A 17,363-nucleotide genomic window follows, 5' to 3' on the forward strand; every position below is an offset into this window, starting at 1 on the left:
GTATTTAGAGGTCACATCTTTTAGGCAGTATGCTTCTTGTGTAGAGAAAGATCAGTGGTTGTTGGGGAGAGAGGTGGAATTTAGGTAAATAGTAATCACGCAAGTTCAAGTGATGTTAGCAGTGTTACTATGAATCTTAATTTCTCCAACGGGAGACAACAAGGCGTGGTCCAAATATAAAATTTGCAGAGCTCTCTTCTGAACAGTCACCTGAGAGTGAGCTCTTATCTGCCTGCCTGTGTTGCTTTTCTATCACTGCCCTAACAAATTACCACACACTTGATGGCTTACAACAATACATATTTATTATCTTACAGTTCTTTAGGTCAGCAGTCCAAAATGGATCTCACTGGGCTAAAAGCAAAGTGTTGGCAGGGCTGCGTCCCCTTCTGGAGCCTCTGGGGGTGAACCCATTTCCTTGCCTTCTCCACCTTCTGGAAGCCACACACGTCCCTCAGCTCATGGTCCCCTTCCTCCATCTTCACAGCCAGCAACGTTGGGTCAGGTCGTTCTCACGCTGCCATCTCTCTGGTTCTCCCTCTTCTACTTTTAAGGACCTTTGTGATTACTTGGGGCCCACCCAGAGAATCCAGTATAATCTCCATTATTTTAAAGTCACATGATTAGCAATCTTAATTCCATCTAATACCGTAATTCCCCTTCGCCATGTAGGCTAGCATATTTACAGGTTCCAGGGACTAGGACGTGGATATCTTGCAGGGGCGGGAGAGGGGGTGGTGCAGGGCATTATTCTGCCTACCACACTGCACCAACACCCAGGTTAGGGCCCTCCTTCCTCTGATAGTTTTCCTACTCGGCAAGACTTGTAGAATGTTAAAGCTACATATTTGCCTAGGTGTCATTAGTCTTATGTACAAAAACACTTACTGCAGCATTATTTATAATAATGGAAGATTAGGAATACCCTAAATGTCTATCTATAATGGAATATTATTATTGTAGGAATAATATTGTAAATTATGAAACAGCCGTATTATGGTATATTATACAGCCATTAAAATCACACTTATGGGGAGTTTTTAATTGTTTGGGGAAATGTTTATGACGTAATGCAAAGTATAACAATACAGATGTATACGTTATATCCCAATTCTGAATATTATACACATGATCAAAAATTTTTTTCAACACTGGGAGTTTTAGCTAATGAGAGACATGAAAGGAAGAACAGTGATCCTAGGATAGAAGCCAGAGGGAGCCCCCCCATTGAACTGGGCGCAAGAGCATTGTCTGTTGTTTGTTTACTAAGGCTCAATTACAAGAGGCTTTTCTAGGCACAGTGTTTTCAGAAAACAGATTCTCTGAAATTGTCGCCATGGATTTTCCGTGTGAACTTCAACCGGAAGCTCCCATGCCCACTCATACCACCCCTCCCCACCCTGGCCCCTGGCTTCTGCAGGAGCTGAAGGAGGCCTCGATTTTGGGATTGTGAGGGTCATGGAGGAGGTGAAGCAGCCCCTGCAACTGAAGAACCGTGGGAGATACGAGGTCATGTTCAGGTAACCTAAAAATCATCCAGCATGTGGTCATCCACGTCCACTCATGGCAAGAAGTGTGTTGCCTGAGAGATTTTTTAAAAGAGTCGATCAGGGAAATCATAAGAACCATCTCTGCTGTTAGCTCCTCTTGGCTTCAGATGACTAGAATCCCAACTGCTGTACAGTCTGGAGCCACAGGGGTCTGGGGGTGGGGGGAGAGCCTCAGGGGGAGGTTGGGAGGAGGAGATACTGGGGTGAGGGATGGTCTTAGGGGTGGAGTGAGAGACCGGAGATGGCGGCCCTGGCCTTAAGCCATCCTGCCCTCCTTTCAGCTCCTCTCTGTTTCATAAGTTGGCGGTCTACATAGGATTTCATGTCAAGACCTAGGGATTTTCCAGTTTTCTTTTTTAATTTTAAGAACTACTGTATTATAGACTCCAAGTGGCGGCCTGGTGGAATAGAGCTCCAGCTTGTGCTCGTCCTTGAGATTAAAAACGAAACACTAAATAAGGGAGATTCCTCAGAGAGGAAAGAGTGACGCTGGGTGCAGGGAGGGAGGAGGTCCCCCAGGCAGTGCCAGCACCTATGGCCAGTCGATGTTATGGAAGGCCATCCTTCCCCCAGAAGAATTCAGCGTTGATGAAGGGGCTTCCCCCTGGCAGACTTGGAGGCATTCAGTGTATTCATGATAATTTCGCTTTAGTTCAAAGATTGCCGAAATTAGAGCAGTCCCACCTCAATACTCCCGTTCCTTAGAACCCTAAATTGAAATAAATAAATATAAGTAAAAGCTAAACAAACCTAGAAGAAAGCCACAGTCACTTTGGAATTAGTGCTGAATGGAATCCTGCCCGTTGTGAGTTTTGTTTTAGATTGTGACAGGGCGTTAGCTCTGCTCTTTTAGGCTTCATGGAACAGAGTCACCCTCGGGTTGGAGTAAGTGATCAGGGTTCACTGAAGGGATGTGCAAGGGAGTGAGGAAGCACAGGCACCATGCACACAGCAACGAAGGGCCAGGTCTCCTGGACCCCACTGGGGATAACATGTGGGTCCCCACGGCAACTCCAGGTGTCTCGCCTCAGCTTCAGTTTCTTGCTCCAGCCCCAGTCCCCCTGGCATCTCGTGAGTCAGCTTTTCTCTGTGACCCCTCACCTCACCTGCATTGGGCCGTGGCCTCACTTCTGAACACCTCTGTTGCGTGACTTCTGCCCCCGCCCTCTCTCTCCTTCCTTAGATCCTCTGGCTTCTGCGTCACTGTGCCCTCTGTGTGTGCTGCATTCAGTCTCCGAGCGGGGAGGGAGGAAAGAAGGGGGACAAAGAGAGAGAGGGAGACAGAGAGACAAGGAGGGAGAGAAATGAATTGATTTAGTTGGTCCTTATCCAGCATCACGTGTTCCTATTAGACACAGCTCTCCTACAAGGACCCCTCTTGACCGCAGGCTAGAGATGGCTGTCTTTGCCTCAAGCACCAGTGCTTGGCCTGGTCAATCCTGGCTAAGGAGGGGTGGTCACAGAGTACGAAGCACAGTGAACACTGCTACGCATAGTGGTTAAACAGGGCTGGGGACATGGCAGGCACTTAACAGTCTAGAGTCTCATCTCTAGTGCCTTGGGTTCCCTAGATAATGACTAAAACTGAGTTTTTATTCTTGTCTCTCAGCTTTTCTGTGGACTCCTTAGGGATTTCAGCAAACAATATAAGTTCCATGATCTCAGTCCAACCCAAGAAGGGCTCACTGACCACAACGGAAAAACCCACAAATGTCCAGGTGCTCTTCCGTGCAAAAAAGGAAGTGAAGATCGAGCACCAGCCAGTTCTGCGCTGTCAGGTAAGCGAGCTCAAAGGGAGGACTCACACGGTGGCAGGCTCGTGGGACTCACGCCGAAAGGAAGCGTATGCAGTCTAACCCGTGCTCCAGGAGGGGAGAGGGAGTGCTGGCCTGGTGGCAACCAGAGAGGATACACCAGGGCTTAGGGAACTACAGGCACGGGTAGGTCGGGTGGGAGGTATGCAGAGTCATCAGAAATTGACAACCCCAGAGCAGAAATGTGGCCCCTGGTCTTCGGAAGAGACCAGACCAGAGACAGGGAAACTGAGTTTCAAGTGCAAAAGAAGAGAAGGGAAGTGAAAATGGGAGGCACACGTGGTGCATGTTGACCCATGGCTGGTACACGGTAAGTTTTATGTTAGCATTTACTCGTATTGATGATGCAGTAATATAAAGAGAACGATATAGAGAACTTGGCTTCATGTCAATGAAGAAAATACGGAATGAAGTGGACAGTCATGGAAATTCCGGAGTTATGCTGGTGGCTGACATCTTCCCAATCCTTTTTCCCTTTCTAGATTATTGAGCCCAATATCTCAGAAGGAGGTGAAATCATTGCCAGCATCCCAATTAAGTTTTCTGTGAATGCCGTGTTCTCCAAGTACAACATCAGCCCCTCCTCCATCATCAACTTCGGGGCTTTGATCTGTGGCACGCGTAAAAGCTCCTCCTTCACCATAGAAAATCAAGGTGTAATCGACTTCAAATACACCCTTTATAGGCTGACAAGGGAGAGCTCCCTTCATCAAAAGAAAGTGTAAGACAAGTATTTTCTTAACTCACACCGTTCCCTGGTTAATTAGTGCTTTATATTTTACAATGAGCTTTCATATAGTTTATCTAAATTCACCCCCAATCCCCTTTTGTGGGTAAGGTTACTAAGGTTTAGAAGTGACTCATCCGAGATTACGGAAGAAAGCATCAGTGGATCTCAGTTCTGAATCCACATGTCTGACTCCAAACTTCCCATGCTTTCTAACTGCTGTCCAATATATGATACATTTTAATTGAACAAATGTAAAATCTTCTGCATGGGACTGTGTCTGTTGTCCTGGTACTCCTAGTGTGCTACATTACTTACCAGTAAGTCATTGTCCTATCTGTCATTCTGTAGGATTTATAACAGCAAGCTAAATCAAAAGAAATCATAGCTGTGCTTCATGATGGGGGATGGCAAAGGGTACCCTGGAAATTTGGACTAGAGAAAGCCTGGTGAGGCCTTCTTTCCTGGGACTGTTTTTACCTTCTCCCCATGAAGACACTTTATCACAACAGCTAACTTAATAATTGTTCCAACAGTAAAACTCTGTATTCTTCAAAAGGTGGCTGTCAATCAATTAATCAAAACAATTTACCTTTCTGAGTGCTTTTGGCTTTTATTTGTCATATTCTTTTTTGACAAATTAGGGATGGTTTTTTACCAGTTCCCAGGTACTTTGTCTTGACTTTCAAACGAATTGACTTTCTAAATAATTAGTAATTTAAGATTGACTTTCTAATTAATTGTTTTAAATCAGACATACAGCTTTACATTGTTTGTAATTGTTTTATATTTTTGTCGATCTCCTCTTCCATTTTGGCAAAGTTTGAACATATTAAGACATTTTTAATTAAACTGTCTAAAGTCTCTTTCTTCCAAATCTAATTTCAACCTAATTTTTTATTACTTATTTTATAATTTAATAATGTTTATTTATAGATATTATAATTTTGTTTTGCTTTAAATTGGTTTTAATTTTAATTTATTTTTCATCTTAGCATACACAAATTCATGCAAAGCACTCAAACTCCAGTTGTTCTGGTCATTCAGCAAGTGAATGCTCAAATATATAAAACTCTCAAAAGTTTAAAATTGTACCTCAAATATATTTGAATATTTTAGGTGAACTGGCCTCTGAAAAACCAATTATTGGGTAAACTAGTTTCGAGTGAAGTGAACACCTACCAAAACCTGTGTTTGTGCTATTGTTTACACTAAGTCTTAAAAACACCGTGACTCTAAATGTGAAGAAGAGAGACAGAATTTAATCTATTTGCCATTGCGCTTTTTAAGTGATAAAAGATTTGACGTCTACAAATAATTTCCACACACAACTTTCCAGTGAACTCAAGTAAACATTTAAAACTATTATTTACTTGCAGTAGTCTTTAATGTCCTTATGAATCATATTTAATAAGTATAATTTCTGCATACTTTTTTCACAACTGTTAAATGAGTTTGGCTGATAATGAATAAGCTGACTCTGCTCCCCAATGCCCTCTTGGGCAAGGAAAGGCCCTTTCCTCATTCCAAGGAGGAGGGACCTTGCAAGCAGACAGGCAGGTGGTATTTAATGACCATCCCAACCTGAGGGTATACTCTTGCTTCTTTAATCAGCGTCAGCCATGTTAGACATGCAAGATCCCGGGAAAGCGAGAGCTTCTACAAGACTGGGCCTTCTAAGGCAACCAAGTTCTCTGACTCTGTTCAGAAAGAAGTAAATGTCACAAACCAGGTGAGCACCCTTTTCCTTTTTCACGGAAACCCCTGGGTTCTAGCAACAGAAACCTGCCAACTAGTTCTAGCAACAAATACCTCCCTAGGATAGCAGGATTTGAATTTTGAATATTCCTACTATGGCAGGAATATTAAATATTTATAATGAAATATCACTTTCATCTTGAAATAAGGAGTTATGGCTTTTAATTTGGATATCCTCTTTTCTTTAAAACCTTCATTGGCTCCTCATTCCTTTGAAATTAGTTTCTACTCTTCATAAGTATTTCAATCAAGAATCATTTGTTGATATGAAATAGAAGCCCATTCAGATTGGCTTAAATAAAAGGAGATTTGAAGACTTTTACATCTGGTAAGATGAAGTAGACATCTTTTTCCCTAGTCTTCCAACTAAGTACAACTAAAAACCTGGACAGTATGTATAACATAGAAGACTGAAAAATGGAGAGAAAAAAAAATCACACCAGCTAGGGTCCTTGGGACCCAATAGACATCACAGTGATGAGTTCCCTGAGATTTCTTTTTACTTCGTATATCCTAGATCAGGTGCTGAGGGAGCCAGCAATCCAGAAACATCAACAAGCACGGACCAAAAAAGGCCCCAACAAAAGCCTTCTCCCACTAGCCAAAGGACTGGGAAAAGGTAGCCTAGCAAGACAGAAAACTTTCAGATAAGAACTGTAATATTACAGTCAAACATGACAGAGAAATCTGTGGTCCTACCCCACATATATCAAGCAAAGGCCAGTGGGGAGCCTAGACTTCTCATTCAATCCAGGCTATAATGAGGTGTCCTGACCCCCTGCCAAAGTGATGTCCAAGAACACTCAGTAGGGAGGCAGACATTCATTACCCACCATCACCTCCACCATTGTCAATGGCAACACCACATGGGGAGCCTTGACTTCCACTCCAACCCAGTGGTAATGAAACATCCTTCTCATCCCCCCAGGGGACCTCCTACCCCATGGAATCAGCAGAACAGTAATGAGACACTCTTACCCCTCCCCACAAGGGAAATATTAGTCAAAGACTAGTGGGGAACTGGAACTCCCACCCTAAGAAGTCCGAGTGGAGAATCTGGACTACTATCCCCGCCTGGCAGTAACAAGGCAGTGTTCACCCCCTCCCCTGCCAGAGTGGTGTCAGAGAAAGCCAGCTCAAACAGAAGTTAAATAAGATCCAGAGTCTCATAATATAATACCCAAAATGTCCAGGTTTCAACTGAAAATCACTCAGCATACCAAGAACCTGGAAGATCTCAAACTAAGTGAAAATAGATAAGCAATAGATGCTGACACCGAGATGACCAAGATGTTAGAATTATCTGACAAAGATGTTAAAGCAACCAACATAATGCTTCAAAAAGCCATTACAAATATGCTTGGAAGAAATAAAAATATAGTAAGTCTCAGCCAAGAAAGAGAAAATATAAAGAAGAACCAAATGGAAATTTTGGAATTGAAAAAAATGAATCACCAAAATTTAAAACTCAATGGATGGATTCAACAACAGAATGGAGGAAACAAAAGAAAGACTCAGTGAACTTGAAGCCAGAAAAATAAAAATTCCTGTGTCTGTTTCCTATTGCTCCCATAACAAATTACCTCAAACTTAGTGGCTTAAAGCAATACAAATTGTTTCTCTTGTTTAAATTGTTCTGTAGGTCAGAAGTCTGACACAGGTCTCACTGGGTTAAAGTCAGGGTATTGGCAAGATACCTGCATTCTTTTCTAGAGACTTTAGGAGAGAATCCACTTTCTTCCCTTTCCAATGTTCTAGAGGATACCTGCATTCCTTGGGTCATGATTCCCTTCCTCCATCTTCAAAACCAACAATGGTGGATCAGGTCCTTCTCATATCACATTACTCCAGCCTCTTCCATAGTCACATCTCCCTCTAACTCTCTTATGTCTGCTTCCTCCATTTCTAAGGACTCTTGTGATTACATTGGACCAAGGATAGTACAGGATACTATCCCCATCTCAAGGTTCTTAATTCAATCATATCAACAAAGTCCCTTTGCCATGTAAGGTAATATATTCACAGGTTCCAGGGATCAGGATGTTGACATCTTTACAAGAGGTGTCCAATCTTAGGTGTCTTAGGATGCCCAATCTAAAGAAAAAGAGAAAATAGACTGTTTTGAGTCTACTGAAAGTCTGTTTAGTCTAATGGGAAAAAAATGAAACAGACCCTCAGGGACCTGTGGAACTATAACAAAAAATCTAACAACCCTGTCATCAGAGTTCCAGAAAGAGGTAAGAAATAGGTAGGGCTGCAGAGCAAGCCAGCGTTTGCTATTAACTTAAACCAGTATTAGTATTAGTCGGAGTCTGTTATTGTCATGGTAACAGGCAACCCTAAAAGTTATCAATAGCTTTAAACAACAAAATTCTATTCATATTTCTCACTAATGTCTATGGGGGAGGAAGGAGGACACTGCGCTGGGTTGTCCTTACGCTCAGACCCAGGCTTTTGGGTTGCCATGACAGACAGAAAGGGAAAGTGTGATAAATTATACATTGTCTCTTAAAGTTACCTCTTGAAAGTGACACCCTTTACTTCCGCTCACAATTCATTGACTAAAGAAGTCACATGGTTTAATGTAATAACCCTGTGTTCAAAAAAAGAGCTAAAAATATATGATGAACAGCACTAATTAAAATTTATCAGAAGATGTAGCAGTACTCTTTCTTATTTTGCTTCAAGCAGGGGTTCCTACCCTGTAGTGCAGGGCCTCCCAGGACTACTGGGTGATGAGTGACACAAAGAGAATAGAAGCATTCTATTTTTTATGTCACTTTGGAGAGGCTTTATTTTATGCTACTTTCCCAAAGTAGTTACAACTTTGGGACGCTCTCCATGGTTCCTCCTCTTCCTCTTTCTTCTTTTCTTCCTTCCTTCCTCTCTGCTCTACTTCTCCACTCTTACCTCCAGAAGGAAAGTGTACTGTATTAAAGAGGGAAATGTATTAGTAATTGCACTGTTTAGTTGCTTAATAGTTCAAGAAATAACCTTTATTGGGTTACAGTGTTTGTAGAGCTATAATAATGTAAAAATTTGTATGCTATATTATTAGAAATATACTACATTAGTGCATTTGAGAGAATAAGGTCAGAAAGTCCCTGTATAGACACAGGTAGGGTAAAGAGGAGGTGTTCATGGATGGCTGTTTACATTCTGGCTACTACTTCACCAGTGAAGGGAAGAACACAGTTGGCATTCAAGCAAGTGGAGCAGAGGATTCAGCCCAAACTCTGTTACGAAGTCTTCACTTAGTTTAAGGATATTATAATGTCCTTATAGGATACATGTATATATAATACAGAGGATAGGATATATAATACGCTATTTTAAAAGCATATGCAAATGAAGAAAAATGATAACTGGTCATCGAGCAATGGTGGACTAGCTAATTCTGCCCTGGAGAATAGTCTGATGGAATTTGTGGTGGTGGTGGGGTCAGGGTAGGGGATATTGAAAGGAGAGAAAGAAGGAGTGAGATTCTTTGGAGAAGGGTTAGGAGCCAAACTAGGAAGGCATATTTGGGGAGAGTTGAGCATGCTGCCTCTCTTCCCTCTGGTGGGACTGATCAGCCTGAATAAACCTGGTACATTGCCTCCTCCATCTCATCTCTTTGCATAAATGGAAAGCAACCATAGATGGAGGCTTTTCCTTGTGAATCTCTCATTTAGTGTTTCGTTTTGTTTTGTTTTGTTTAATATTGGAGTATGGTTGATTTGCAGTGTTGTGTTGGTTTCAGTGTGCAGCAAGGTGATTTGGTTGTACATACACGTGTGTCTGTTCTTTTTTGGATTCTTTTCCCATGTAGGTTATTGGAGAGTATTGAGTAGAGTTCCCTGTGCTATGCAGTGGGTCCTTGTTGATTATCTATTTTATTCATTTAGTGTTTTTTTAGTGTTGTTATAAAAGGAAAATAGTCTTTTCTTACTCTTGTTGAAAAGTAAAATATTGATAGAAAGAAGCATAAACAATGCCTAATCCCATCACTCTGAGTTAGTTACTGATAATATTTGGCATATGTGTACAATTGAGGTAATATATTAATAACTTTATACTATTTTTTCACCTACCTTTCTCATAAGCATTTTCCTAAGTCATTAAAACCTTTCATAAATATAATGTTGATTCCTATGAAATGTCCTCTCATGTGAATGTACAAAAATATTTCCTTATTTTTATTTTGTGTAAAATAATTCAGAATAAACCTCTACAAAGCTGTTTTGTTTTCAAAGAATGGAAATTCATATTTGTCCTAAAACATAACTAATAACGTAAATCCACAAATAAATAAAGATCATGACACCAAAAAAACAAATAAATAAATAAAAAGGAAAGAAAAGAAAAGAAAAAGAAATAGGTAGGGTTGAAAAACTACTCAAGGAAAAAAATGGCTGAAAGCTTACCACATTTGACAAAATATTTAAACCTACAAATACAAGAATCTGGGAAAATCTCAAACAGGACAAACCCAAAGAAATCCACACCAACACACATCATAATCAAATTTCTAAAAACTAAAGACAAAAAAATCTTGAAAGCAATGAGGGAGGACTGACTCCTTATATACTTACATATAGGGGGGAAACTATTTAAATGACAGCAGATTTCTTACCAAAAACCATAGGGGCCAAAAGGAAATGGCACAACATTTTGCAAGTGCGGAAAGCAAATCACTGTGAACCCAGAATCTTATATCCAGCAAAGATATCCCTCAGAAATGAATGGAAAATCAAAATATTCTCAGATGAAGGAAAACTAAAATAATTTGTCACCAGCAGATCTCTCCTAAAAGAATGGCTAAAGGAAGTTCTCTAAACAAAAAGTAAACAATAAAAGAAGGAATCATGGAGCATCAAGAAGGAAGAAAAAACATGGCAAGCAATTATGTGGGTAAATTCAATAGACTTTCCTTCTCCTCTTGAATTTTCTAAATTATGTTTAGCAAAGAAAAAGTTATAACATTGTCTGATATGGTTCTAAAAGGATGTAGAGGACATATTTTAAACACTTATAAAAGGCAGAGGGTAAATAAGCAATTGACAAGCAACATGGTGAACACTACAATTAAGGTATGTATGGAAGGAGGGGCTCCAGAAAGATGGAGGAATGAAATCCTGCTGTTCCTGGTAGCTGTTAAAAGTCATTGAGTAATCATTTTGTAATATATACAGGTATCAAATCATCATGTCATACACCTTAAACTTATACAATGTTATATGTCAATTATATCTCAATAAGCCTGAGGGCAAATAAAAAAGAAAGGAAGGAAGCTCCTAAGAACCAGAGAAGTGCATGATAACACCCCATGTTTTGAGCACAGATTCTGTGCCAGATGCTTTGCTAATTGCTTCATACACATTCTTTCATTGAAGCCTCCGGTGATCTCAGGGTAAAGTCTTTAGCTTCATTTTACTGATAAACTAAGACTCAGAGAAGTCACTTGTCCAAGGTCAAACAGTTAATACGCAGCAGGGCTGCGATTCAAACCCAGGAGCATCTGACTCAGAAGTCCATAATCCTAACCCCTGTTTCCCATCTGGGTAAGTGTTGTACTATGTAGAATGTGTCTGTTCCCTTAGACCCCCACTTAACCATGACTGTTCAGAAGGAATGTGCATAGAAAGAAGTGCCGAGAGAGCCTGTCCCTGAAGAACCTCCAGACTCTCCCTGCTTCCAGGAGAAGAGCTGGGCCCAGAGAGAGCCTGTGGGGAGAGCCCCCCAACCGTCCCCCCCATCCAGTCCCTCTTGACACCATCTCATGACTCTGGTGGAAGGGCTCAGACTCTGCCACCCACTCTGCCTCTACCCCTCCTGCCCCTCCCACCCTTCCTGCAGGCTCGCTTCACCCACGGCATGTTCACCGTGTACCCTGGGTTTGGCTCCATCCCTTCCGGAGGAATGCAGGTCGTGACCATTGACTGTGTGGCTGACCCTGTGGGAAGATGTGAGGAATTTATAGCGATTGATATCTCTGACCGAGACCCAAGAGACCAGCCCGCTGGCATTCCTTACAGCCTGTTGGCCGAAGCCTGTCAGCCAGGTACTGGGCACTCAGATGGGACAGCACCCCTTAAAAGACCTTCCTTCCTCTGTAACAACCCCCTCCCTTGCAGAAGCCTAATAGACGTGGCTGGGCTTCTTCCTTTGGGACCTTAGATCTTCCTCTGGTGTCTTCAGCCATCTTTTTCCATATAGACTTACAGAGCATGCACACCTAGAAGAGGATGTGCAGCTTTAAACTCCTGGTCTTCCTGAGTTTGGTCTGGGATTCTCAGATGGATAGTGTTACCTGGGAATCACGGTGCAACGGGATATGGCACAGAACCCAGAAACACTGAATCCTGCTCATGGCCAGGCCACTCCCTGTAACATATGCACAGAGAACAACGGTCAGTGACTGAGTGTATTACAACTTTAGCCCAGAAAGATCTCAGATGAAGCACGGAGGCAGCTCCTCTTGCTCTGGCTGTAGGTCCCCTGCAGCCTCTCACCAAAGTGGGCCAAATGCCTCCTTCCTTCCCCAGCTCGCCCCGGATCTTATCCTCCTTACCATTGGAAGGGAAAGGTGGTTGGAGTCTGGAGACCAGCAAAAGCAGTCCAAAAGAGGAAGAGGAGGCAGAATTTGTCCCATCCCTCACACCCTCTTGTGTGAATTCCCCTCTATGATTGTCCTTTGTTGGAGTCTAAACCTCCAAATTAGGAATTACAGAGAGCAGGAATCAAGCACTCAGCCTTTGTCTCACAATCTTCCCTCCACTCCCCAGCTTTCGTGACTGACAACACCACCTTGGTATTTGAGGAGCACCAACTCTGTAGCAGCGCCAACCTGTACAGCATCCTGCAGACCATAGAGAGCGGGGGGCTGTTTGTGGAGGATGAGAACAAGTTCATCTTCTGCAATGTCCTGGTGGGCCATCAGGCCAAGGCTCGGTTCAAGATCGCCAACATGGGAAAGATCGCCTGTGACGTGAACATTGTGGTTAAGCCCATCTCCAGCAAGGTGAGCAGCCCCAGTGGCCCCGGCCCACCACGATTGGCGTAAAGCCAGGGCAAGAGCTCTTGGAAACCCCTGCCCTGGAGCCTGTATTGTGAATGGGGCTTATCTGGCTCTCAGGCCCCCTGGAAGTTATATGAGGGGACATACGTTTATCCCAGAGGACGCCTCCTCTGGGTACCTCTGTGATAAACTGGTTCACACGACGGACCAGTGCACTCCTCCATCAAGCACTCACGTGTCTACGGGACAAAGCACTGTGGGGAGAGCCAAGGATCGGGTCACGAAGCCTGCTCAGGTGGCATGTTGGTCTGGCGAGGGAGATTTGGGGGTGTCAGACTATAAGTGTAAGGTGAAAGGGTGAGCATTTATTGACCTCCTGCTGTATGCTGAGCACTGTGCCAAGTGATTTTCATTTATTATCTCATTTCATCCTCAGAAGTTTGTAGTACCGGATTTTGTATTATTATCCCCATTTTATAGTTGGGGAAATTGAGGCTCAGACATGCTAAATTCTTCCCCTAGGTCCCAGAGCCTAGGGATATAAGGCTTGGTTTAAAGCCAAGCTTCATCTACGTACAAGGTAAATAATAAGTGTCCATCTCGGGGTCTGCCAGACCAAAACTGCCTTCCTTGTCTGAGTCAGACCATACTGAGACCCTTTTTCCTCGCAGTGGAACAGAAAATTCAGGGTAGCAAAAGAGAGGGCTGGGTTTCACTCACCCTTAATTTCCAATCAGTGTACTACAAACACTGCCTAGTGTCAGCTCAGCCACCTCAGTTCTCTGCCCGAAGATAGAATCTCAGCCCAGGTGACCCTTGTGCCCCAGAGTTGGTATTGTTCTCATGTCTGATGGTGGCAGGGAGATGACCGAGAGGGTTGGTCTAGTCTAGAGCCAAAAGTAGTGTGCATTTCCGGGGGACTGTCACCGCAGAGGGACACGGGTTGAGAGACTATTATCACTTTCTGACCTTTTTGGGACAGGAAAAGGCAGCTTTCTCCCTATTCTGTTCTAAAAACGTAAAAAGTGAGCAAGCCTGATTTCTAAACAAAGATCGGTTTTTAACAGGGATTTGCAGACGTTATGTTGTCATCTTCCTCCTTAATTTGCAGATTATTCCTTGGAAAGAGGAAAGAAACCTTATGCTCTCAGCTTAAGAACAAGAAGGAATAGTCACTCTTGAATCCCACCTGCCTCCCGTGAGAATAAAAAATCCTTTTGAGGCCGTCCCAGGGGTCCCTAAGTCCCTACAGCCTTCCCCAAACACTGCCCTAAGACAGGAGCAGAGGAAGTGCTGCAGAAGGTGGTTCTAGCCAAAGCTCTTGGAGTTAGAAGGAGCAGAAACCCACTCAGGATGGCCCCAACATAGCAAGGTTTGCTTCAGTGAATCCGAGACCTCACACGCAGGGCAGAACACAGCATGTAGCCAGAGGTGTGTGGGACTGGAGCTGTCACCCGAAATCCAGCTTTCAGAAGACCAGCCGTGGCTCCCCATCTGCCAGGAGCCACGTGTTTCTCACACATGGTGTCTCCATTGCTCCTTTCTCTAGTCTGGCTTCCAGCTCAGCCCCACATCAGCAACCACCAGGGGTCTCAGGCATCTTAATCTATTTGTGTGTGTGGGGTGGTGGGGTGGCCAGGGGATCTGACTATCTGAGATATGGTTTAGTTCGTCTGTTTGAGTCCAAGATCACAGGTCTGGCCAATTATTGCTCAGGGGTGGGTCCCTGAGTACCCAGGCCGCTCCTTCCAGGATCGTGACTGTGCAAGCAGTGGGACATGCCTACTGCAGAGCTTCGAGGAGGGAGATGTCACAGCAGGGCTTGTAGAGGTGAGCAGCAAGCCTCGTGCAAATGCAAAGTGGCACACACACCGATCCCTGCTTCCTCCCCGCCCCCAACCAGATCTTTGCCCGCATCACTGACATCTTTGAAGTGGAACCCAGCAAGATGTGTGTTGCCAGCCGCTCGCATGCCTTTGCCACGGTGTCCTTCACCCCACAGACCATGCAGACCTACCAGTGTATCTTTGAGGCCACCTTGGACGGCCTGCCCAGGTACCAGCTCCCCAGCTCCCCCTCTTCCAGCAGGGCCACAGGCCACACTCTCTGTGAAATGTCATTCCTGCCATGCTAGGCTGACAGGCCTTGATCTTTCTGTTCCCTGCAGCAACCTGGCCAAGAATCGAAGCCTCATGTTTGATATTGTTGGAGAGGGGAACCTCCCTCGAGTGACCGTTGTGCGGCCGATTCTCTATAACCAATATGGAAACCCCTTGCTCCTCTTTAAGAGGCTTCTGCTTGGTCATTCAGAGACATTGCCTCTTGTCCTCAAGAACAATGGCACCATCCCTGCCAAGGTACTGCTGGAGGGTGAAGCATGGGGTGAAAAGGGAGAATCATTTAGAAGTAAGACTTCTGACATTGGGGTTTCTGCCGTCCCTAACTTGTGAGAACTTCTTTGATGTTCCTCATACGTTAACCTGGGTAAGGCATGGGACATGCAGAGGGGAATTAGGCGTGGTCTGATTACATAGTACACTGATACACAGTACACTGATAATTAGTGTGCAAGGCAGTGAGCAATGATAATACACCAAGCTGAGTGGGTAGGATTATGGGTGTTCTGAGTGTCTTCCTTATTTTTTCACTTTTTTTCTGTAATGAACATTGCATTTGTAATAAGGAAAAAAGAAAAAAACTTCATCAGGGGTGAGAGATATAACATCAGAAGGGACTTTTGGTTCAGCAATTATGTTTTTATTTTACAAAAAAAAAAGTGATAAATTGTGTAAGTGTTATAGAAAGAACTGTAGGACTTTTGAAAATAATCTACTCCCATCTAGGGGAATCCAGGAAAATTTCACTATAAAATGACATTTGAGCTGGGCGTCAAAGGATATAGCTGGGTTTCGGTAAGTGGGCATTGTGGTGAGTGAAGCCTAGGCAGAGAAAGAAAACTGCAAAGACAAAGGCACAGAAACAAAAACAAAACAAAAAAAAAATTATAAGGTACAAATAGGAACTAGTAAGCACCAGCTTTGTGAGAGCATAGGGTATAGGTTGAAGAACAGTGAGAGATAAAAATAGAAGGGTAGAGTGAGGGGACAGTTTGTGGAGGGCTTTGGATTCTACAAGACATTATTACTGTTGTTGTTGTTTATGTGGTTAGGACTCATTTAGATTCACCCAGAAGTTACCATTTTTATTGCTCTCCACTCCTGCATCTCCAACCTACCATCTGAGATCCTTTTTCTACCTACTGAAGAATACTCTTCAACATTTCCTTAATGCAAGTCTGCTAGTGGTGAATTCTCTCAGTTTTTATTTGAAGATCTCAATTTATCCTTTATTTTTAACGTAAAGTTTGCTGGCTGTAGAACTCTGGGTTGGCAGTTGTTTTCTTTCAGCACATGGGAGATATTATTCCAGTGTATTCTGGTTTCCATTGTTATGGCTGAGGTGTCAGCTTATAAGTCAAAAATGTTCCTCCAAGGCAGTCTTTTTCCCCTGGCTCTGTACCTTTGTATTTGTTTTCTACAGTTTTACCATGATGTGTCTAGGTATGGATTTCTTTTAATTGATTTTTCTTGGAATTCACCAGGCTTCTGGACTCTGCAGTTGATGTTTTGAGTCAATTTTGGAAAATTCCTATATGTGTTTTCAAATATTGTTTCTATTCCATTCTGTCTCGTCTCTCCTTCTGGGAAGCCACGTCACTGTATGGAAGGTCTTCTCATTATATCCTCTGTGTCTCACAACCTCACTATATTTTCCATCCATTTTTCTCTGGGCTTCATTTTGCATAATTTCTTTTGTCCTGCCTTCAGTTCATTAACTTTCCATTTGGCTATATCTAGTTTTCTATTAAACCTTCCATTCAGTTCTTAAGTTATTATATTTTTCAGTTCTAGAATTTTTATTAGATTGTTTTTCAAATCTGCATAACCAGTTTCTATGATTTCTAGTTTCATGCCAAAATTGTCAGACTTGGCTTTTATTTCTTGAACACAGTAATCACAGCCATTTTGCAGTCTATACCTGATAATTCCAAAATCTGAAGCCCCAGTGGGTCTAATTCTGATATCTGCTGCTTCTGTTCATTTTTGCCCATGTTGTCTTGTCTCCTCATGTGCCTGGTTATTTTTGATCATGTGTTGTATTATATTTGAAAAGTTAATTTAGAAACAATTAGGCTAAGGATGTATTTTTCTTCAGAGACAATTTTCATTTGCTTCTGCCTAGCACTTGGGGGCACTAGAAACGCAGGATCACCTTAAACTGGTTTTAGGGCTTGAGATTTTCTGTGTTAGACAGATAACTCTGAGCAGGATTGCTATGCTTGGGAGAGCTGCTTTATATCCAGCCTAACTTTTGTCTTATCGTGCAGACCTTTGGGGTCCTAGTCTAGAGCAAAGAAAACACTCCCACCCCTCACAAGACTTTTTCCCTCTTAACACCAAGAGACCGTCAGAAAAGCACAGTTCAGCCTCCCATCTGCCTCTTCCCGACTGGCA

At 42.9% G+C, this 17,363-nt stretch overlaps 1 protein-coding gene across 2 annotated transcripts in view; it reads left to right on the plus strand.

Annotated features, from left to right (window-relative positions):
- HYDIN (HYDIN axonemal central pair apparatus protein) overlaps positions 1 to 17,363 on the plus strand; it is a 443,025-nt gene that overhangs the window by 372,916 nt on the left and 52,746 nt on the right. For both annotated transcript variants that reach the window (XM_082438963.1, XM_082438964.1), the window contains 8 exons: positions 1,421 to 1,520; positions 3,160 to 3,328; positions 3,847 to 4,085; positions 5,706 to 5,823; positions 11,688 to 11,892; positions 12,617 to 12,852; positions 14,753 to 14,904; positions 15,017 to 15,206. In XM_082438963.1, the coding sequence (XP_082295089.1) occupies positions 1,421 to 1,520; positions 3,160 to 3,328; positions 3,847 to 4,085; positions 5,706 to 5,823; positions 11,688 to 11,892; positions 12,617 to 12,852; positions 14,753 to 14,904; positions 15,017 to 15,206 (1,409 nt within the window). The remainder of the gene's footprint in view (positions 1 to 1,420; positions 1,521 to 3,159; positions 3,329 to 3,846; positions 4,086 to 5,705; positions 5,824 to 11,687; positions 11,893 to 12,616; positions 12,853 to 14,752; positions 14,905 to 15,016; positions 15,207 to 17,363) is intronic.

Source organism: Balaenoptera physalus (assembly GCF_965194825.1).
Source record: "Balaenoptera physalus genome assembly, chromosome: 19".
In the NCBI taxonomy this organism is placed as follows: Eukaryota; Metazoa; Chordata; class Mammalia; order Artiodactyla; family Balaenopteridae; genus Balaenoptera; species Balaenoptera physalus.